This window comes from Ambystoma mexicanum, chromosome 1p (assembly GCF_040938575.1).
Source record: "Ambystoma mexicanum isolate Mex_15411 chromosome 1p, UKY_AmexF1_1, whole genome shotgun sequence".
In the NCBI taxonomy this organism is placed as follows: domain Eukaryota; kingdom Metazoa; phylum Chordata; class Amphibia; order Caudata; family Ambystomatidae; genus Ambystoma; species Ambystoma mexicanum.
In genome coordinates this window covers 636,316,536-636,340,236 of record NC_090921.1, presented here as the reverse complement: position 1 = coordinate 636,340,236, position 23,701 = coordinate 636,316,536, and the positions used below count along the sequence as shown (strand labels likewise).

The following is a 23,701-nucleotide window of genomic DNA, read 5'->3' as shown; positions in this document are numbered from 1 at the left end:
ATATAACCCTAGCAAACCTCCCCTACCTTACTTGACACAACAATTGAACAAGCCAACAATATCAATGGAGAAGACCGCCAACAGACTGAACCCAAAAACCAATACCAGACAATTCCCCAACACCATTACAACACCACAATACAGCTGGGCCAAAGCAAAACTTATTCAGCATCAACAATAACGCTCAAACTCAAAATACCGCGCAAACGAACTGGACCAAAGGAAACCTAGAGGAAAAAATAACACTCAAGTGAACACCACCGAAGACTCAAAACTGCAGAACACCCTCCCACAGACAGGAACGACAACAAAACGAACGCCAGGAGAAGAGAAATAACTCTACCTAACTCCATACCTCGCAAATAACCAGTCATCAGAACGAGCCAACCCAATATAAGAAGCAACAGACAACCAAACACAATCACACAGAAGAACGGTCAATGCTCGAAATAACAAGAACGGAATCGACGCACTAACACCATACATCACCAAAACAAGAACTTCCACTCCATAGCCACAAAACTTTGAAGAACCCGATGAAAACAAAAACCCAAGATTGAACCTAGAAGAACTATTCGACACACACAACTGTACCAACACCTCAACAAGAGACACACATGGAAGGAAATCTCAACGCCACTCAAAGGCTGAGAATAAAACACAAACCAAGCCACACTTTTAAAATCCACTGCAACCTACTAAACTCACAATCCATGTCAAAACACTCAACAGAGCTCTTTGACCTTCTCTGCGACAATGGTATTGACATCCTAATCATCACAGAAACCTGGCTGGACAACTACAAAATAACACACCAAAGAAAACCGTCAAAGCAAGGAATCTAATGGAACAACTGGAGATTACCAAACCCTTAACTACAGAACTAGACCTTGCTGACCTAGACTGGGAAAGCAGAGCTACTCCACAAATGGATTGCTGATGCAATTGAAAACATTGCCCCAGGAAAAACCATTTACCCCTTCCAAAAAAAAGAGCAATGGCAAAATGGTTCACACCACTGCTAAGGACCATGAAAAAGGACAAGAAGGTGATGGAATTAGAATGGAGGAAAGAATACAACCAAGACAAACTACTGTTCCCAAAACAAATCTGCGCATACAAGAAGGAAATGCAAAATGCGAAGAGAAGGCATTATGATGACAATCACCAATGCCACCAACACACAAAAAAATGTTTAACATCATTAAAGAAATGAGAAACCCACCTGGTTGCGACAACACTCCAACCCTCTCAGAGCAACTTTGCAACCACCTGGCAGACCATTTCAAGAACAAAATCGACATCAGACAAATCATACAAAACAAACCAACCATAACACTCAACCAACCGGACCCAAGTAAGAGCCACAGCACAAACTCCAAAACTTTCCTGAAATATCAGCAGAGGAATTCGCCAAGCTGGTAAAAAGCAAGATAGCAGGATCACCCATGGATCCCTGCACCCCCAACATCTACAAATCAATTCTCGCACGAGGAACGCCATCAGAATGCTACAGCAACCTCCTAAATCTCACTCGCAACAGGAGCTGTACCAAAATCCTTCAAATCAGCATATATGAAACCACTTTTAAAAACAAGTGGCGACGTGGAAGACCTCCAACTACAGACCGATTTCCAACATTCCCTACCTGGCAACACTCCTAGAAACTTACGTATACAAATTAATCGAAGATGTAGAGAAAAACAAACTGCTGGATCAAGCACAAGTCGGTTTCAGAGCCTCAAGAGGAACAGAATCGGCACTACTATCCACCAGAGACGACCTAAAAATAAACGCAGATTCTAACACAAACCTCATCTCTGATTATGCTCGAACTCTCCGCAGCCTTCGACACAGTTAGCCATGACACCTTAACCAAAAGACATAGGTATAACTGACATGGCACTACTCTGGATTAAATCATTCCTAGCAGACAGGACAGAAACCGTATGGATAAAATCCTTCAAATCTACTCCACGAGTTAACGACTGTGGAGTGCCACAAAGGTCTGCACTAGCACCACTATACTTCAACATCTACCAGACTCCCGTAATTGGGATCTTCAAAAAATACAACATTACATGCTACAACTAAGCAGACAACACTCAAATCATCTACAAAATCGAAGACACTCAACGATCACTGAACCCTAATTGAGTGTCTAAAAGAAGTCTAACTGGATGAACGCCAACAACTTGAAAATCAACCCAGAAAAGATAGAAATCGTGATTATATCCAAAAGCCATTAGAACACTGAAATTCCCTGGCCGACAGAAATGTGAACCGCACCCACACCATCTAAGGTAGTAAAAAAATCTGGGAGTCCTGATGGACAACACCCAACCTTGGAACCAAAAATAAATGCAATAATCAAGAAGTTTCTTCCTCCTTCACGTAACAAGAAGAATCCTACCTTTCCTCTCCTTCACCCACAATCACCGCCCTCGTCCTGTCAAGAATCGATTACGCAAACATCCTCTACCTCGGGATGCCAGAATACATCCTGAAGAAATTACAACGCATCCAAAATGCAGCAGCCGGACTCCTCCTCACACTATCTAGAAGAGACCACATCACTCCAGCGCTGAAGATACATTGACTCCCAGTCAAACATCACATCACCTTCAAAACAATGTGCATAGCACACAGGGCAATCAGCGAACAGGGAAGCCAAATTTCTACTTTAGAAAATAATCTAAAAGCAAGCAAGGCTACTCTGATCAAGCAATGAAATCCGCCTGGAGCCAAAACCATACGTCAAGAAAATACTAGGAGGCTCCTTCTCCCACCTGGCCGCAAAAACCTGGAACATCCCGAAAAGAAATGGGAAACCAAAAAGACCACCTACAATTCCGTAAACTACTAAAGACCTGGCTCTTCAACCCTGAAGAAACCAATTGAAACAACTAAACGACCAAACGGGAAACACAGAACAGGTTGACAGAAATTGGGATGACAGACAACGCCCAGAAACGACTGATGGAATGTCTTACAATAGCCAGAGAAACAACGCCAGGTTGAATGACCAAAGCGACAACCCATGGGGACAGAATTAATACCCCTGCCCATCCCTATCCTACAACCTCACCCACTCCATGAACGCCACCAAGTTGCAATAATGAATGTTAACAGTTGCCACTTTTGGATGGAGCTATGGTTGTTAGCATGCACAAAGCCTGGACGGAGTTGTGAATGATGGCAGATGCCACGCCTAGATGTAACTACGAGTGTTGGCATGTAACACACTTGAATGACAGGGTTGTGAGCGATAGCCTGCGCGAGGTACTGGGTAGGTTTGTGATTGCCGACCACTGATGCTGAAGGAGTGAAGCTGGTCCTCTAAACCCCCTAAGCCTGCCTGCCCAACAATCCAGTAACTATAAAACTACTGGACAGGCAAACCCAAGGGGAAAGACGACAATTCAGGAACTCCTACTGCTGGCACTTCAGTCTGTTTTCACTGGAATGACCTTGTATTTCCTAAAATAAGAATGCAATCTTTTAATACTTTTTCTAACTCTCTACAAATGACTAAACTTTCTAATCTACTTGGTTCTTTTACCTGTAGCCTAAGCTTGAATTGCCATTAGGCTGTTTATTCCTTAAATGGTTATTATTGATAGACTTCTATAACTCTTTTCTTCACAATTTTGTAAAGTCAAATATATTTTCTTTAAAAGGACAATTCTTCTTCAAAGGTTCTTACAAATAAACTCTTCCTCAATAACCACAAATGAAAGTCCTTAAAATAAACACCAAAGAAGTTCATCACTAATACTATCCTAGTTTTATAGATTAAAACTTAGATCATAGTCTTTCTTAATATAAAAATTCCTGAAGCTGTATGAGATGAAGATAAGATCAGATTTTGTTGTATGGAAATCAAAAATCGGTAAAATCTGCTTCCAAAAAGTGTCTAATGTTCAAAAGTCCTCCGTGTGAAGCGACGCGCTCGCAACGAAGAAAAAACGAAATCCAAGATGGCTGCGACGCACGCACGACGTCGTTGGGTCCTTTTCTCTAGTCACGCGCATCAAAAATAACACAGTACGCGCTGACAATACGAACACGACTCGTGCCCGTAGCAAATGAAATTAGTACTTCAAAAATGTTCGAACGTTAACTCGGCGAATAAGAACCGCGCGCCTTGTTAATATTAAATTAAAAAATGTTAAAACCAATTTACTAAAATTTACAGTTCCAAATTCTGTTGAAAAGACTTAAATGATAAAAAATAAATCTACTTGAATCCAATATTAATATCTCTGAAGATCCAAAGTTTCACTTAGCTTTGTCTTTAACTGGAGGACTGGAATTGGCTGCACACTTGGAAATTGTTTTTCTTCTACTGTAGTCTTCAACCTATATAGAGTACTATGCTAGATGTGGTGAAAACTAAATATAAATGGTCTATTACCTTTAAAATGAAAACTAAGACTTTATTTACTGGAGCGAACTAAAACATGACCTAGTTGGGTAGAAACTTTAATGAAAGACAGTTTAGAACTAAAATGACCATTCCAAATGACAACACAATGCTGACTACTGTAATCTAAACCAATCACTGCTGGAAAGGTGTTCCACCATCTTGGCTTGGGAGATTTTCATCTTTCTAAGTGAAAATTAGTTAAGGGAAGATTAACAAACTTTAAAATGAAATTACTACACTCTGGTTAGAGTTAATCTAATACTTAAACTCCCCTTTTAGTTCTCAGAAATAATGTCTGAAACGCCCGAATCTCCTAAAGCCCTTGCAAATGTCAGGTACAAAATGTGAAAACCTAACAGGTTTGTGATTGCCGACCATTGCCACATGTCGATAGAGTAGTGGTTGTTGAGCAAAGCCACGTCTGGACTGCTTCGGAATGCCACAGAGGCCAAATTAGGATCAAATTATTAATACCAGCTAGCTCAACACATAGACAGGTTCCAATAGTGGGCAAGGGCCGACTTTGGGCACTGTTGTGAATATTGGCAAGCGTCATTTAGGAAAGGGATAAGGATCATCAGTTTGCCAGAGCTAGATAGACATGCAGTGATGTTCGCGCGCCACATTTTTAAAAAAATAAAATAAAAGTGGACATTTTTCACCCCTCCGCCTACACCTCTAAAACTTTAACCAGACACAACCCTATACCACAACAAAATGCTCAAACTTCACTACACCGTACAAACAAAACAAACCTCACATAGACTCAGTCAACACCACATGATGCCTACTGACCGGAAAATACCCCAAGCCCAGCGAACGGTGTTAACTGTGTTGAGGCTGCCAACAGCACATTACTGCTCTTTTGCGCTTTTCCCGCTTACTCCTACTAACTCGGCCCCTGCACCCCTTCCTATTTCAGAGCCGCCAGAGCGCCAGGGGACCACTCCGGTGGTGATAGTGCACGGTACAAATGTCCTTTAACATTAACTTTGGTGTTGCCTGTGTTCGTTCTGAAACCTTCGTCACCGGCTGAAAGGATTTTGCACTCGCTGGACGTTGCTCGAGCTCTGAAGTACGGCGTGGCACGCACAAAGAGTTTTTGGAAGACGTCTCAACTGTTCGTGAACTTTGGGCCTGTGAACCATGGGAAGGCCTTGTCCAAGGCTTCCATCTGAAGGTGGCTCTCGTGCTGCATCACACACATCGGTTGGCGAACCGACCGCTGCCCAACCGTCTGAGAGCCCATTCCACCAGAGCGATCGCTGCGACGAAGGCGTTCCTGGCTTGTGTGCCCCTGCTGGACATCTGCAAGACTGCTACGTGGAGAACCACACACACCTTCACAAGATTCTACTGTGTCGACAGGGATTCCAAAGAGGAGTCCAGGGTTGGCTGAGCAGTGCTACGTGACCTGGCTTGAGAGGGGGAGCATGTCATGCCTACCTCCAAGGAGCCAGGTCCGACCCAGCAACCCCAGAGGCAGGCATCATTCCCCCCAGGGAAGTGCCAGCGGGCCCAAGCTGGGGCCCTTTGGACACAGTCCTGGCGCCTTAGGCGCCAGGCTCATGATGGACCCCTGTCCTGGCGCCTTAGGCGCCAGGCTCATAAAGCTAGACATGTGTTCAAGTGTTTTAATGTGCACTTACCAGATGCAGACCATGCTGCTACATCCAGGCCCTCTTGAGGCCTGAATGGAACTACTTTACCTGTGGGACTACTTTCCACCTGGGTGTGGTCGGGGAAGGATACATACCTGATCGGTGGAAGGATACATACCTGGAACTTCTTCCAAAGCTATTTAAACCACGCCCGATCAGCAACTCACGCTTTGAGTTCTTCTGCTCCTCGCAGCTGGACGCTCACCGTGTCAGCTCCTGCATCTGGACTTCAGCCACGCCTGTCAGCATCCTGGGTCATCTGCTAAGAGAGAATTGGAGAGAAAGAAGACCTTACCTGCTAAAGCTGCATCACGGAGACATCACACCGACGATCCTGAAAGGGAAGACATCATTTTTAAAAGCATTTCGCTTCGATCGCTGCAGCACTGCATTTCACTCACCTTTCCTGGGCACCTCCATCTTCAGCAGCGATCATCCGGATCCGCAGCCACTTCCCAGAGCCTAGAGAGAAAAAGACAAGAACACAAGGTGAGAGAAGGAAGGGAATAGGAAAAGCTCAGTTTCCTTCTAAGACTTACCTGTTGGGTCATTCCCATTTCATTTCGGGTCCTGCCGCTTCCTGGCATTCCGGACCCCGGCCCCTATGGAGAAAAAAGACAGACATTGAATTAGCGAATGCAAAGACATTACCCGAACGCTCATCCAGAACTTACCTGTCATTTACTGGAACTGCACGTTTCACTTCGGGTCGGCGCCATATCTCCGGCATTCCGAACCCCGGCCCCTAAGGGGAAAAAAGACATAAGCGTTAGCGCTTGCTGCAATAAGACAATGAACATTATTAAGCTTTAACTTTTGAACTTGCTACAGAACTCTTACAGTGCCTTACCTGAATAGTCAAGCTTATTTGAACTCCCATCAAACCTCAATCCAGTGAAGTAACTGGGTTTCAACGCGCCCCTGCATCAGAAGCAGGATGGAGAACTCATTCTTCCAGACCCTAAGGTGAGACTTCACGGGGAATCGTGGAAGGGTATCGTGGAGGGTTGGAAGGGAGTGGGAGGCTTGAACTTTATTGCGTCAGTAGGTAATACTCCCTTTTCACGCATAGGGGAATATTCCTGCGAGCCAGAGAAGCCAGAGTAGAGGGGCCCTACCTGTCCATCCTTGGAGTCCTGCGCTTCACCATTGAAGAAGCATCAGCACTCGAAGCCAGACCTGCGCCTCCGTGGGAATCAGGTGAGCGTGACAGAACGCGAAGCCTACCCACAATTTCCCACCTGGGCGCTATGGAGACTTCCGAGACAGATCAGCTGGCCCAGCTTTTGGGGGAATTACGGGCAGAAGTGCACTCAGCCCGCCAGGAGACTAACGCTCTCAAAAGAGAACTGATCCTATCCAAGGAAAGAACAGATGACCTGGCCAAAAGGTTATTGCAGGCCCAGGCAGGGCACACTCCTTTATCTAATTCCGGAGGTACGTCCACATCAATGGGTTTGAATAACCCGGTACAAATCAATCTACCTGGACACATGCCTTTGGCCCCGCCTGAACGTTTTGCGGGGATCCCAAGAAATATGCCGTCTTTATGAACCAATGTCGTTTACACTTTCTATGCAGACCCGGGGCCTTCCCTAACGACCAGACCAAGGTAGCCTTTATACTATCTTACCTCAGTGGCAGTGCTGCCGATTGGTCTATTCCATTGGTAAATCAGGATGATCCCATTCTCCAGAATTTTCAGGGTTTCCAGGCCAGCATGGAAAGATTGTTTGCTCGACACTCTCGAGGACAGGCCCTTGATAACGAACTGCTATCCTTACGACAAGGTAATCAGGATCTTCTGTCCTACGTTGCCACCTTTAATAGACTGGTTGTGGAAACTGGATGGCCAGAAAACAAAAGGATCACATTGTTTCATCGAGGCCTGCGCGGAGAGCTTAAGGATGTTCTAGCTCAGATAGTAGATCCACCCCAGGTCTGCGCAGACTACATAGACTTGGTGGTTCAACTTGATCACAGACTTCAAAATAGAAAAGCAGATCGGTTTAAGTACGAAACCAGAGTACCGATCAAAACCCACGCTAACTCCAAGAGTACCAACGTATCCGAACCTATGCAAATAGGTGGTGTTAAGGGACCATTAACGCAGAAGGAACGAGAGAGAAGGCGGCAAATGCAACTTTGTCTGTATTGCGGGACTTCCGGTCACTTTCTTTGAAATTGTCCGGTTAAACCACCTAAGAAGGTGGTTGGAGCCACTGATAACGATTTATTGACACCTGATTCGGGAAACGACCTAGCCCGACAAGCGTAGGGGTCCGCTTGCCGAGCTTGAAAACAAGCTCTTTGACCTCGCATTTTGTCATGCCAATGGTGCTTGTAGACCCAAAACAGCCTCAGCAGTTGGATGCTATAAAAGCATACATCGACAGTGGAGCTATTGGAACTTACATAGACCGTGAATTGGCTTCCAGGATTAAGCTCCCTCTCCGCCCGAAAGTAACCCAAGATGTCATTACCACAGTAGATGGAACCGAAATAGCCTCTGGGCCTGTAACGCATTCCACTGTTGAAATGACACTGGTGGGTCAGGATGGACATCGGGAAGCAATCGTGTTTGATGTGATCAAGGCCCCACAATTCCAAGTAATTCTTGGAATTCCTTGGTTAGAAACACATAATCCCAGAATTGACTGGCGAGCAAAGAAGATAAGTTTTCCTGATTGTGAACCAACTTGTTATCCAAGAAATCCAGTTATGGGTCTAGCCTCAGCAACTTCCACCCCTGTACAGCTACCGTCAGAATACCAAGAATTCCAAGACGTTTTTCAGAAGGAACAGGCTAACACGTTACCTCCCCATCGGTCTTATGATTGCCAAATCGATCTGGTACCCAATGCTCAACTACCTTGTAGTAGGATTTATGCTCTTACGGAACCTGAGAACCTGCATTTGCGTCAGTATTTAGATCAGTACCTAGCCAATGGTTTTATTCGCCCGTCCAAGTCTCCTGTCTCCTCAGCTATGTTCTTCGTGCCGAAAAAAGAGGGCGACCTTAGAACATGTATAGACTATCGCGCCCTAAATCAAATAACGATTAAGAATCGTTATCCTCTGCCCCTGATCCCTGAGTTTATCGACCAGGTTAAAGACGCTTGTGTGTACACCAAGTTAGATCTCCGAAGAGCTTATCACCTGGTGCGTATAAAAGAAGGCGACAAATGGAAGACTGCATTCCGCACCAAATTTGGGCTCTTCGAATATCAGGTGATGTCCTTCGGTTTGTGCAATGCACCTGCCGCCTTTCAGTACTTTATGAATGATGTTCTTCGGGAACTTATCGATGTCTGTGTCATTGTTTAGATTGACGACATCCTGGTGTACTCTTCTTCAGAATCCGATCACAGAAAACATGTTAGGGCAGTTCTTGAGAAATTGCGCCAGCACAGACTATTTGCAAAGCTCGAAAAATGTGTTTTTCATACCACAGAAGTTGAGTTTCTCGGATTCATCCTGACACCTCAAGGAGTCCGAATGGACTCGCGAAAGGTGGACGCCATCCTCAAATGGCCATCTCCTAGCTCGGTGAACGGAGTTCAGAGCATGCTCGGCTTCGCCAATTTCTATCGAAGATTCATCCCGGAATTTTCCCAAACAGTCCAACCCATCACAGCTCTCCTAAAGAAAAACAAACGCTTTGAATGGACTCTTGAGGCTGAACAAGCCTTTCAGGACCTGAAAACCAAATTCACCTCTGCACCTGTATTGAAGCACCTGCACCCAGATCTCCCTTACATTGTGGAAACCGACGCATCCAGTTCGGCCATGGGAGCTGTCCTGTCGCAAAGAGACCCAGAAACTAACCAACTACATCCTGTGGCCTTTTGGTCCAGGAAATTTTCTCCTCCTGAAATCAACTACGCAATTACCGACAAAGAGTTACTGGCTATTAAATCTGCTTTCAAGGCTTGGCGGCACTACCTTCTCGGGGCAAGACACACCATCACTGTAATTACAGACCACAGAAATTTACAGTATTTAAAGACGGCCAAAGCTCAATCTTCACGACAACTCCGATGGGCTCTATTCTTTGCAGAGTTTGATTTTGTGATTACCTATCGCCCTGGCTGCAAGAATGGTAAAGCGGACGCCTTATCCCGGATTGGCATGGAAGAACCCAATTCGAGTTTAGAACCTGTGCCAATCATACCTGAACAAAGCATCTTAGGCTTAACTTCTTTGCAAACTATTGAGGACATCCAAACGCAAGTAAAACAACTTCTAGACTCTTCAGCCTTACTGGAATGGAGTCAAAAGGGTCCTGATTACACCGTTAAGGATGATCTACCCTACTTCCAGGAGCGGTTGTTTCTGCCAAGTAAAGAATTGCAAGAACTAGTTATTGCCCATCATGAATCATTACTGGAAGGACACCCTGGTATTGCTAAAACGGAGGAAAAAAATCAAACGCCACTTCTGGTGGCCTTCTTGGAGAAAAGACATAGTCTTTTGTATTGTCTTGCGGAATTTGCGCCCAAAACAAGGGTCAAAAGAAAAGGCCAGCCGGCCTACTTCAACCCTTGGATATTCCACCGGCACCATGGCACACCTTGTCAATGGACTTTATAACTGACCTGCCTCCTTGTTCTGGTTACAACACTATCCTTGTAATTGTGGATCTATTCTCCAAAATGGCCCACTTTATCCCCTTTAAAAGGTTTGCCTTCAGCTTCCACCTTGGCCAAGGAATTTCTGGAGAATATAGTTCGCATACATGGTTTCCCTTCCATATTAGTCTCGGATCGTGGAAGTCAATGTATCTCCCATTTTTGGAAGAAGTGTTGCCAACTAGCACAAATAGATGTGCGGTTATCCACCAGCCACCACCCCCAGACCGACGGACAAACCGAGAGAACCAATCAGACTCTCGAGCAATATCTTCGGTGCATGTTACAACAATCGAAGTTAAATTGGAAAGACATCCTTTGGATCGCAGAATATGCATACAACAATTCAGTGCATTCTGGAACAGGACAAACTCCTTTTTATACTTTGTATGGTCACCATCCTTGGACCTCTGACCTAGATCCACCTCTGACCCTGTAAATGCCCGCAGTAAATCATCTGCATTCCACAATAACCCGAGCCTTCAAAGAAGCTGCAACTCATTTACAGCAGGCCAAGAAAAAGTATAAAGAAAACGCTGATTTGCACCGAAGTAAAACTCCTCCTTACCAAGTAGGAGACCAGGTATGGCTAGCAACGAAACATTTACCCCTCAAGGGCCCGCGAACCTTAAATCCCAGATTCATAGGACCTTATCCCATCAAGGCTATAATCAATCCCGTGGCCTTTAAACTGGATTTACCGTGTAACGTGTATTCATCCAGTTTTTCATGCATCACTTTTGAAGCCAGTACAACCAGGGACCCGACTGTCCAAGCCTCCAGACCCAGTTCAAATTGAAGGGGAATTAGAATTCGAAGTTAAAGACATTTTAGACTCCAAGGTGTTCAAGTCAAAACTCTTCTATCTTGTTGACTGGAAGGGATATGGACCCCAGGAGAGATCGTGGGAGCCTAGTAACCATGTTCACGCACCTCGATTAATACAAAGGTTCCACCAAAGATTTCCGAACAAGCCAAAACCCCCGGAGGGAACAACCTTGGGAGGGGCCTTGAGGGGGGGTACTGTCATGATGCCTACCTCCAAGGAGCCAGGTCCGACCCAGCAACCCCAGAGGCAGGCATCATTCCCCCCAGGGAAGTGCCAGCGGGCCCAAGCTGGGGCCCTTTGGACACAGTCCTGGCGCCTTAGGCGCCAGGCTCATAAAGCTAGACATGTGTTCAAGTGTTTTAATATGCACTTACCTGATGCAGACCATGCTGCTTCATCCAGGCCCTCTTGAGGCCTGAATGGAACTACTTTACCTGTGGGACTACTTTCCACCTGGGTGTGGTCGGGGAAGGATACATACCTGGAACTTCCTCCAAAGCTATTTAAACCACGCCCAATCAGCAACTCACGCTTCGCGTTGTTCTGCTCCTCGCAGCTGGACGCTCACCGTGTCAACTCCTGCATCTGGACTTCAGCCACGCCTGCCAGCATCCTGGGTCACCTGCTAAGAGAGAATTGGAGAGAAAGAAGACCTTACCTGCTAAAGCTGCATCACAGAGACATCACACCGACGATCCTGAAAGGGAAGACATCATTTTTAAAAGCATTTCGCTTCGATCGTTGCAGCACTGCATTTCACTCACCTTTCCTGGGCACCTCCATCTTCAGCAGCGATCATCCGGATCCGTAGCCACTTCACAGAGCCTAGAGAGAAAAAGACAAGAACACAAGGTGAGAGAAGGAAGGGAATAGGAAAAGCTCAGTTTCCTTCTAAGACTTACCTGTTGGGTCATCCCCATTTCATTTCGGGTCCTGCCGCTTCCTGGCATTCCGGACCCCGGCCCCTATGGGGAAAAAAGACAGACATTGAATTAGCGAATGCAAAGACATTACCCGAACGCTCATCCAGAACGTACCTGTCATTTACTGGAACTGCACGTTTCACTTCGGGTCGGTGCCATATCTCCGGCATTCCGAACCCCGGCCCCTAAGGGGAAAAAAGACATAAGCGTTAGTGCTTGCTGCAATAAGACAATGAACATTATTATTAGGCTTGAACTTTTGAACTTGCTACAGAACTCTTACAGCGCCTTACCTGAATAGTCAAGCTTATTTGAACTCCATTCAAACCTCAATCCAGTGAAGTAACTGGGTTTCAACTCGCCCCTGCATCAGAAGCAGGATGGAGAACTCATTCTTCCAGACCCTAAGGTGAGACTTCACGGGGAATCGTGGAAGAGTATCGTGGAGGGTTGGAAGGGAGTGGGAGGCTTGAACTTTATTGCGTCAGTAGGTAATACTCCCTTTTCACGCACAGGGGAATATTCCTGCGAGCCAGAGGCCAGAGTAGAGGGGCCCTACCTGTCCATCCTCAGAGTCCTGCGCTTCACCATTGAAGAAGCATCAGCACTCGAAGCCAGACCTGTGCCTCGTGGGAATCAGGTGAGCGTGACAGAGCACTCCAACCCTTTCTTGATTAAGGCCAATGGACCTCTAACCCGAAGACCATAGTGGATCTCAAAGGGGTTGAAACCAACCCCTTCCTGAGGGATGCCTCTATAGGCAAAAATAAGGCATGGCAGTAGAAGGTCCCACTTGCTTCTAAGGGGTTCCTCTAAAGCATCAATCGAGCTCTTCATAGTTTTATTGAACCTCTCCACCAATCCATTGGTTTGGGGATGGTAGGCTGTTGAGAACTTGTAGGTCACTCCACAGATTTTCCACATGGCTTGCAAGTAGTGGGACATAAATTTGATCCCCCTGTCTGAGATAACTTCCTTAGGAAAACCAACACTGGTAAAAATACCAAGGAGGGCCTTAGCCAGTGCCTGAGCAGTAACAGTCCACATAGGTATGGCTTCAGGATACCTGGTACCATGGTCTACCACGACCAATATAAATCGGTTGCCTGAAGATGTGTGAGGGTCTAGGGGACCAACAATGTCAATCCCTACCCTCTCAAAAGGAACTCCCACCATTGGGAGAGGCACCAAGGGTGCCACATTCTTGTCTCCACTCTTGCCAGAAGTCTGACAAGTGTGAAAGCTTCTACAGAATGTATCTACATCTGACCCCATCTTGGGCCAGTAGAAATGGAGAAATCCTCTCCTTTTTCCTACAGCTTCAGTGACCAGCTAGAGGAATCTCATGGGTTAACTGTAAAAACATGGGTCTCACTACCTGAGGCACTACAAGTCTTCTATAGTCCCCTGGGGTAGACTCAATAGGCTCACTGTAAAGCCTGTGTTTCCCTGGCTCTTGCCCATCCATATGAGAAGCTGCCTGTTGGCGAAGTCCTTCATGAGTGGGACACTCTTTGACCTCTGCAGAAGGTAGACCCTCTAGGGCAGACCTCAGCAAAGTCTGAAGCTCAGGATGGTCTTTAGGATCCAGATCTCCAACATAGGGAAGAGCTTCTTCCAGCTCTGTTTTACCAGTAGCTGCTTCACCATTTCCCGGTTGTTCCTCACACTCCGCCTCGGTTGGTGGGGGCCTCATAGTTGCGACCTTGGACTGTCTTCTCGGATGTCCTTGTCCTTTGAACAGGTGTGGCACCTTTCTCCTTTCCTGAGACCTTGGGTTTCTCCTTTCTCCTTCTTTGGCTTGGAGGTAGAAGGGTGTCCTTCCTGTGGACTGGAAGTTATAGGTACCTCTGTAACTTTCTGTTGAGTCATCTAAAGTTTCCTCTGGCCAATCTAGTTTGCTCCTGCTTCCTTTTACTGGGAAGCCTGGAGGTGCTTGATACAATTCCAAGAGCTGTTAAGTCCTTCACCAACAGGACTCTCCCAGGCACCTCATTTTGTACACTGACAGATATTCTTACACACATGTTGCACTGGATGAGAGCTGGTAGTATTGGAACCATCTGTATAGGGCCTCCAGCAAGTTAAATGCGACCTTTGGGTGCTTTAGCAACAGCCTCAGGTTTGAAAAACTTCCATCCACTACTGTAATGCTGGCCCCAGTGTCTCTAATGGCAGGGGTCTCCTGACCATTTACAAGCATTGTCCTTGTAGTATTCTTTTGTGTTGTCTGGAATAGTTATACACATCTACATTGTGCTTTTCCCACAGACCCAGGGACACAAAAGAAACACTGGCTGAGACTCCAATGGGGTCTTCATCCAATAGTTGAAAGTTACCACTTGCCATATGAACTTCTCCCTCAGGGATGAAAGTTAAGGAGGCCGCGTGGACCCCTGAAGGTTTACCCTTGCATCTGGGATCCCCTTTACATGGTCAGTTGACAACGTTTTCCAAATGTTCTTTTGGAATGGGGGCTACTGTTAAACCTCCTCTGGTTTAGCACCAGAGGTTTCACTAGACTGACCTGGTTTCCCATGGTGTTTACCCTTTCTCTGTTTGTGACCCTCTTTCTTGTGCTGCTTGCTTCCCTTCATCCTTTTTGTGAGTGGCTCAAGAATCCTTCAGTGGCCCTGTTGGCAACCCACAAGTCAACAGCCTTTGACTTTTTGGATCAATCTCTTTTGAGTCAGCCAAGTGCTGTCTCGGCTCAGGAGTGCAGGCATCAAAAATAGACTGTAACAAACAGATTTCTCATTCCTTCAAAGGACTTCACTCTGTAACCCTTAAACCAACCACAGAAATGAAAATTCTCACCAACACAAGTCTTGTGAAGAATCGGAGTACAGGGGGTAGGTGGCGGGTGGTGAGAGTTGTAGCAATAGTTACACAACACCTAATCTCCCTTTTTAAAAGTTTTGATAACTTTTAGAAACTTGTCTTACTTTGGCTTTTCCATTGCTTGTTCACACAAGCACTCCGAAAGTTGGCAACGCGTTTGTTAGCTAGTTTAACTCGTCTCATGGAACTGTTCACTGGACTCCAGTGACTCTACATACATTTTTTCCAGCTTCACAAAACATGTATGGCACTTTGCTGAACTTTTGGGCACAAGACCCCATACATTTAGGGATAGACCTCTGACGTTAGTAATCCACAGAATCTCTGTGGATGAGTTGTGCTAATACTAATCTGTACCTTCCTTTTCACAGGTTTCGTATGCGTTTTGCCCTACACCAGTAATTGTATTACCTGTTAATTTTTTTTTCACTGTTATTTGGCCAGAAGTAAAGTAGTATTTTGTATACCTGTTTAAGCGTGTTCCTTCACTGTGTGCTCATTGTGGACCCCTTACCAGCTCACCACCTTTTGAGACTTGGCCTAGACCACTCACCTTGCTACCTTGAACTGGTTTGGCTACAGCTCCCAGAGCTTTCCCTGTCACAATATAGGTTGCCCTTATCTACATCCGTCCAAAATCAGACCCAACAATATTCTAAATATGTTAGCCTGCAAAATTGCTTTTCTGGTGGATGTTGCCTCCATATGCAGGGTTAGTAATCACACACACTTTGATGCGACAGCCCCTTACTCATTTTTCACATTTGGCCAGAAATGATAAAAGATGCCTCCATTACATTGTGATTTGCACTTCGTTCTAGATTACTTGATGAGTAAACCTTTTAAGCCTATCTTTCTATTTGTGGTCATTTCTGCCAGTGAGGTGAGTGGGTTACAGGCTCTTACCTGTAAAGAGTCTTTCAGTTTTTTGCGTACGTGTATTGCCATGAAGATCTTTTTGTTCTTGCTTACTGAAGTATGCCTGTTAATGTAACTAATACACAATACTGCCCAGAAGAATTACGCTATAATAGAACAATACTTCTCGCAAGTCTCCACTGTGATTCTTGTTGGTGTTCTGGCCTACTGTTGTAATAAAAGCATAGATGCAATATTTCCTTCTGTCTGTTTATTTTGAGTGTATAGATTTTCGTTTTATGTGAATAATTTCTCTTTATTTCATAGGTTCTCTCCTATGGGTGTAGATCACATGAGTGGAATGTCTAGTGTAAATGTGCCAGGAAGTACATCAGGCTGGTGCATCTTCATCTACAACCTTGGCCAAGATGCAGATGAGGGTATCCTGTGGCAGATGTTTGGCCCATTTGGTGCTGTAACCAATGTGAAAGTTATTCGAGATTTCAACACCAACAAGTGCAAAGGATTTGGTTTTGTGACCATGACAAACTATGAAGAAGCTGCCATGGCCATAGCAAGTCTCAATGGCTATCGCCTCGGGGAGAAAATACTACAGGTTTCCTTCAAAACCAACAAATCCCACAAATAACCTGCTCATTAATTTTGTACTGAAGAATTAAGATTGACAGAAGTTGGATAATTTTTGTTAGTGTAAAACTCATTTTGCGCCAATTTTCACAAGTGTTCGTCTTAGTCTAAATGAAAAGTGAGAATGTTTTTTATACTCTGGGATGCAACTTACATGTTCAAATGTTTGCGAGATCCCACGACGTTAGACCAATTTTAAGTTCCTTAAGTTATTTACTTTAAAAAAAAATAAGAAATTAAATAAGTAGTTTACATAAGTTATGCCCTATGGATGGTGGTAAATATACGCATGCTTTAACTTATCAGACTTCTAAGGTTTGTTCCATGGAACATTATATTTTTCAAGAGCTGGAAAAGTTCTTTTTTTTAATGAAACTTGTCATGCTGGCATCTTCCAGGTCCTAGTTTTTTAATTCTCCGTGTTTTCAAGTCTTTTGAATCACGGATTAAACTTGGCTGTAAATTGCTACACAAAGCATTTTTCTGAGCAACATTCACCGGATGTGTAGGCTTCTAAAAGAAATAGTCTTGTAAGTAGCAACATGCCAGTTCACTTTTTTTTAACACCATTGATTGAGGTTTGTTGAACCGAAGGCTAACCTCCTATCAAATAGGATTTCGAATTTTCATAAGCCCAGTTTCCAAAAGGGTGGACCAAAGAGTTTCTTTGAAGCTCAATGAAAATTCCAAATGTAAACTTGAACACCAAAAAGTAATTCTGTGTTGCCACATTTTCCGTTCAAAGCAGTTTCTGAACAGAGGCAGCAAGTAATGGTGCACTAGCTCGAACGTCAGAATTGAACCATATTTTTCACGGTTTCACTGTTCAGCAAGAGTACTTTTAATTCACGATTGCTCCATTTTGTAAAAACTTCATAAACATTTGAGCATTGTGTCATGCGCATCCCTTGTGAACTCTAGTTTTTCTATTTTAATAGCTTTTTGTTTTGCTAATTTGTTTTAAATTGGAAACTCTTGAAAGTTAGATATTAAACAAATATTTCATTTGTAGATAAACAAATTTAATCCCCAAAAGTTTCTGCAGATTGCCTTGAATTTTGAGTTGTTCTGTTTAATTTTCTTTTGCTTTTTTGTGTTTGTTTTTGTTTGTTTTACTTTTGCATTTAAGACTATTAAATTTGATTTTGTTTTGCTCAACTTTTGTTTTGTTTTTTATTTTAAATTATTTTTTTGGTAGGTTTTCCACAAAAAACACAGGGATCAGGTATAACTGATTGGAAGACATTTTATGTTCAGATTTTATCTGAATTAGAATACAAATTATGGTTTGGTAGGTCTTTTGTACTGGGACGTGCATTTGAATATTGTAGAAGTCCACCTAAATCCGCACGAATCTTGAACAAAAGTACTGAAGTATATTAGAAACACACTTTCCCTTTGGGAACCCCCAATCCCCCATTTTTTTAAAAAAAATGTAACTCCATTGTTGTCATAAGAAACTGCCACTTCATTTTTTTTTTTGCTGTTTGGACATTGGCTTTATACATGAATTTGGCTTTAGTTACAAAGGTGAACCTATGGTGAGACACAATTTTGTGACAATAGTTTAAGCTTGGTAGTCCTGTACACTGCAAAGGTTATACAATGGTTATTGCTGTGCATCTCCACCCTCAAATGTGAAGTAATGCTGCTTAAATGTTCTTTAGCACTGTTTGTCCTTTTGCACAAGAAACAATATTAAGACAGGAAGTTGATGGACTGTTCCGTGGAGGCACTGAAAACTGCTACATTCATTTGAATTCAAGCATTGAATGCACAAACGACCTGCCAAGATGGGAACTGGTTTTTACCTGCTTACGTGGAGAACCTAGCTGGAGAGCCATTAAAAGTAATGCTTCTCCGTCAAGCTAATTGTTTTAAATGACCTTTCACCACCCTGTTTGTTGCTTAACAGCTTAATTTGAACCAATTACTATTTGGATTTTCAAGCAGAAATGGTGGGAGACCCCCTTGAGCATGCTCTGGGTGTTTTGAGGGAGGGGTGGTAGGGGGGGGGGCTTGTATCGAGCCACCTCTTTGTAGTTGTGTGGGGTAACTCTATGTGAGGCCTGAATTATCCCCCTCAAACCCCCCCTCCCACCCCCAATTACGTACCGGGTAAAGCTGTTGGTAATGAGGGTGTTTTTTATTACTTTTTTATTGCTACTTTGAATATCTTTATTGCAGTTAACTGAACACAAGAAATGTAGGCTGTCAATCGTGTTTGCTGGAGTCTGCAAATGCTCATCCAGGAAAAGATGCTTTCACCACTGAGCATGTTATAGGTGAATTAGGAATATTTTCTGCTTGGATTTGTGATACCTCTCCAGTTAGGTAACATTAGCGTTTATTTGTTAGTGACGTCGAAAGATATAGATTCAAACATCTTTTGTAGGGAATTAAAGCACACTTTCCAATAGAAAGCCTGGTTAGCTAAAAGCAATATGGACATCCTCTGATTTCACGTCTGCACGCCAAGATTGTGTTTGGCTGTGACTTCCACTATGATGTGCTTTTCTCTTTGATACTGGCGTGGGCTTGAAGGTCTTGCACCTCCCATCCCAGTATTAAATGTAAGTATTAGAAATATGTAACTACAAAATGGCAGGAATTAGCGGTATTTAAAACCTATTGATAATTTGTGTGGGTAAATATGAATGATGGCGGTTTGTGTGGAAGGATTGTTAGTAAGAGCCTAATTACTAGTAATGAATGAATGAATACAATGTACAAGGGTCTTCTGGATGAAAAGCTAACTGTTTTTTGTTTTGAGTTCTGCAATAATTTACTCTGGTTATTTCTGCACATTGCAAGCTAGCACTAAGCCAATCATTACTAAATTTTTCAATGGTTGCACACATTTGCAAAAATAATTATGTAGTGGCCCGGATAAGATTGTGGATCTGTGATGATGGAACACAATTTAATTAGTCAATGTCATTTACATACTAGTCTAAGGCATTTCTTATGTTGCAAAAGTTTTGTTTTTTCGGGGTGGTTTTTTGGTTGGTACTGAATGTGTCCATCTACCATGTAATTGGGAGCAGTGTGGCTATTGACCTGTGGAAGGTCTTCCACTAATTGCTAAATGCAGAGGTGTGCCCTTTTTTAAAATGTATGCGCACTGGACTGATACACATAGGTTCAGAGCATTTCTTTTCATCTATATGAATGTGGAAGCTCCTCTCTTTACATCAAAATGTCCTACAGGAACATAATCAAACTTAATTGAACTCTAGGTTGGAGTTGGCCATTGAAAGCTCCTTCATAAAATCCTTATTCCACCGGCACACACATCGATGCCGTCTAAATTCACATTTCCTTTGCTGACATTTCTTAGTTCATTAAATCGGCCATGACCGACTAGTTCAGTTATCTGTTTCTGTGCTTGCCAATCATGCCGTTACAGCTGGGGCCAATAATGAGCTAATAGAAGTCCTAATCAGATCTGCAACCAATTACCCTAGCCCCCCATTCTTTACTGTACCTGAACCATTTTAACTGAGATTGATCTGGATAAAGAGACTTTTTTTGGGTGCTTATTAATGAGAGTGTTAAAGCATTTTTCTTTTGGTATTTATGAATGCCTTCCATTAATCTGCAGTTGGGGCATTCTGCGTTTATGAAAGAGGACAATTTCCATAAGATAATGAAGCAAAGGTGATCATATTAACAAGTCTGCAGTTGACTGACTTCACTGAAAGTGCAATGTCTTTCACCATCCAGAGCCCTTTTTCCATCCTAGAAATAACATTGATCCAAAGTTAACATGGTTCTCCTTAATTCCTTCTCTCTAGCAAGACTAAGCAGAAAGCCAAGGAGAGCATCGTTCCCGCAATCTGAAGGGTAAGTCAACAAATTCTTACTTGTGCATCTTGGTGCACAGACCACATTCAAGGTAATAGAACTGCTGTGAGCTCATGTTATTTCAATATATAATTCAGTTTTGCCCACACAAGCAACTCCCATCAGCCTTCTGCATTTCCCAACCCCCCCCCCCCCCCTCTTTGACTCGCTACTCGCATATGTGAGCTTGTGAATTTAAGCGAAGCACTGACCTGAATCTGATACTGTTTGTGGTATTCCATATGAAGCAGGTTACATTAATGGTAGCTCTCCCTCTAGTTCAGTTCACTGGGTGCCTGTGCAATAACAGCTAAATCAATGTTCACCTTGATGGCAAAATAAGTGCTGCCTTATTGTAGAATCGCTCTACTCTTCCAGATGCGGTCCCTTTTCATGCTTTTTTTTGGTTCTTCTGAATATCACTTTAGCCCTGGGTCCAATCTGAGGCAAGAAAGGTACTATTGTGTCCAAGATGCCTTTTTGGCATGCTTTATTAAGGCATGCAGCTATTCAACTGTCTCTTCTCTGACAACATGAGACGGACCTCTTCCAAACCGCATTAAAGCGGTAATTTTTGTAGTAGTCTGACAACGCTAATGCTCTATTGTGGGGCTTTCACATAAGCTCGACAACATTAACAACCATTTATTGATCTTGTATATTTAATGACCGTCAATGGATTACATCCTCACACAGATTACTCATCTTGATAGCTATCCAGCCAGCATCTGGTTGCTACGAAAAGTTTGACAGGAGTTGTAGTGTGGCTCAACGTAGTCTATTGTCTCCCTCGTGTTCGGTTTTGCCTCTCCCCGACTCTGCATGTGACATTGATAGTATCACTTAAGGGATGCAACAATGCCCCATCTCTGTTCTTTTTTTCCGCACACTCGGCACACTACTCGGCACACTGTTCTATCTTTTCAAATATTTTTACTGTGATGGAATGTTGGTGCCTAAGCTGTCCGGTTTCAGGGACTGTAACTCCAAATACTCCTACGTCCCATCCCCTTTCTGCATACTGGATGGGCGTCCCTCGCAAGGGACCGGAATGGAACCTTTGTCGCAAAGGTAATTTCCCCTTTAACTTTAGTTGCGTGCTGATGCGTGGCCCCGGGAGAATGCGCTCCCCTGACTCTGCCCTCCAGCACACCTCTGTGCCCTTTGACGCATCGGCTAGATTAAACTGCCCAACAATGTTCCTTTAAGGGGGAGGATGGTGGGACGTATGGAGGAAAGGGGACTGTGGACTAGGAGTATGTTGGTTACTACAGTGGGTAACTTATAATTATTCCTAGGTCTTGTCCCCTTTCCTCCATACTGCATGGAGTATTACCACTGATTAACGTCTCACCTCCCTAAGGCTTCACAGACCTTAAGAGAACAGGTTTCTTGGGACCGCTTGCCCGAAGGCCGCGTCTGAGCATGCACTCATCTAGACAGTGCTTGCAGAATGCTGAGGGGGTAGCTCAGGTGACTGTCCTTCTGATTGTTTGCCACAGCACACGCCTTTGGAAGGTGACTGCTGTGGTGTTGGGCCTGAACGCATGAGTGAAGATTTGCTAGTACCTCCTTATGCTGTCCCTTGTAGGCCTCTTGAATGGCCGCAACCATCCACCTAGCTATCAAGGCCTTTGATGCCTGACAATCTGGCTTTGAACCACCGAAGGTAATGAATAATGCATCTGGCATGCACAAGCCTTTTATCCTGTCCAGGTAGAACTTCAGGGCTCTCCTCACATCAACACTAGTACTTATTCTGCCTCGTCCTTTGGGGTGGGAAAGAAAGTTGGTAAGACTATTTCCTCATTGAGATGAAACGAAGACGCCACCTTCGGGAGGAATGAAGGTGAGTGTGGAGCACCAACTTGTCACAATAGCACGTGTTATGGGGTTCTGAGGACAAGAGGGCCTGAATCTCGCTGATCCTATGCGCTGAAGTAAAGCTCACCAGAAGAGCAGTCTTAATTGTGACCAGCCTGATGTCGACAGACTCCATGGGCTTTTATGCGCCGGGTGTGATGTTTGACAGGGGTTGGGGGTGGGGGCGGGGACAACCACATCAGACCTGTTAGATGCTTCTTGACCACAGGGTTACAAGTGGAGAATGAGCCGTTGGCTGAATTTCTGTAAGCACCTATCGCTGCCAGGTAGGTACGGCACATGTTGACATGCACCCCCTGACTTTGCTAGATGTACTCAGAACGACAGCACCTGATCAAGTGTGCACACCAATGGGTCTACACCCCTTTCCTTGGACCAGCAGCAGAACCTGGTCTATTTGCTCTTGTATTGGCTCCTGGTGAATTCACCTCTTGCAGTCTGTATTATCTTCAGGTTGTCCTGAGACAGGTGAAGGTGCTGCAGGGTTACATTGTCAGGAACCAGGCTGCTAGGGCTAATTTCTCCGGGAAGGAGTGAACTCCTGCTGGGAGAGGAGCAGGGCTCCCCTGACTGGAAGAGGCATCGGGGCCTACGAGGTTCTAAAACCATGGACTGGCCGGCCACTGATGCGCTATCAGAATTAAACAGAAGTGTCAAGCTTCTCTGATCTTTCAGATCACCTTGTGGATTAGTGGGGTCGGGGGTGGGAGAAGTACAGATCCTGTTTCATTGCAGGTGTAGGGCATCCCAAAGTGAGCATCTGCGGCTGCCCAGCCGGGAAGCAAACTGCTGGCATCACAGGTTCTGCTCCATGGTGAAGAAGTCTGGGTCTCCGACCTGCTGAGAATGTCCGGGGGGTTGGGGAGATGGTACAGGTGGCCCTACGTAAAAATAAAAATTCATTTGCTGTTGCCAAAACCGTAGTCTTCTGGCACGAGGCCGCCGTCGATGGAAGATGTGCCTCAGTCCACAAGACCATCAACGACCCAATTGTCGAGACGGTTAATACCAGCTCTGCCGACGAGTCAGTTGAAACAGTCAGACAGTCGATGCCTGCTCAGTTGTCGAAAACCACATATGACTGCACTGCCGCCAAGTCCGTCAACACCTGCACCATAGTTGAAAGCAACAAGTCAACGAAGGGTGCACAG

The 23,701-nt window shown here is 44.5% G+C and overlaps 1 protein-coding gene across 4 annotated transcripts in view; it reads left to right on the top strand.

Moving 5' to 3' along the window:
* The window catches only part of ELAVL1 (ELAV like RNA binding protein 1), a 288,733-nt gene extending 270,755 nt beyond the window's left edge, over positions 1-17,978 (top strand). For 3 of the 4 annotated variants that reach the window (XM_069649668.1, XM_069649667.1, XM_069649666.1), the window contains one exon: positions 16,500-17,978. In XM_069649668.1, the coding sequence (XP_069505769.1) occupies positions 16,500-16,821 (322 nt within the window). In that variant the 3' untranslated portion in view covers positions 16,822-17,978. The remainder of the gene's footprint in view (positions 1-16,499) is intronic. The other variant, XM_069649665.1, reaches the window with a different exon arrangement.
* The last annotated feature ends 5,723 nt before the right edge of the window (positions 17,979-23,701 follow it).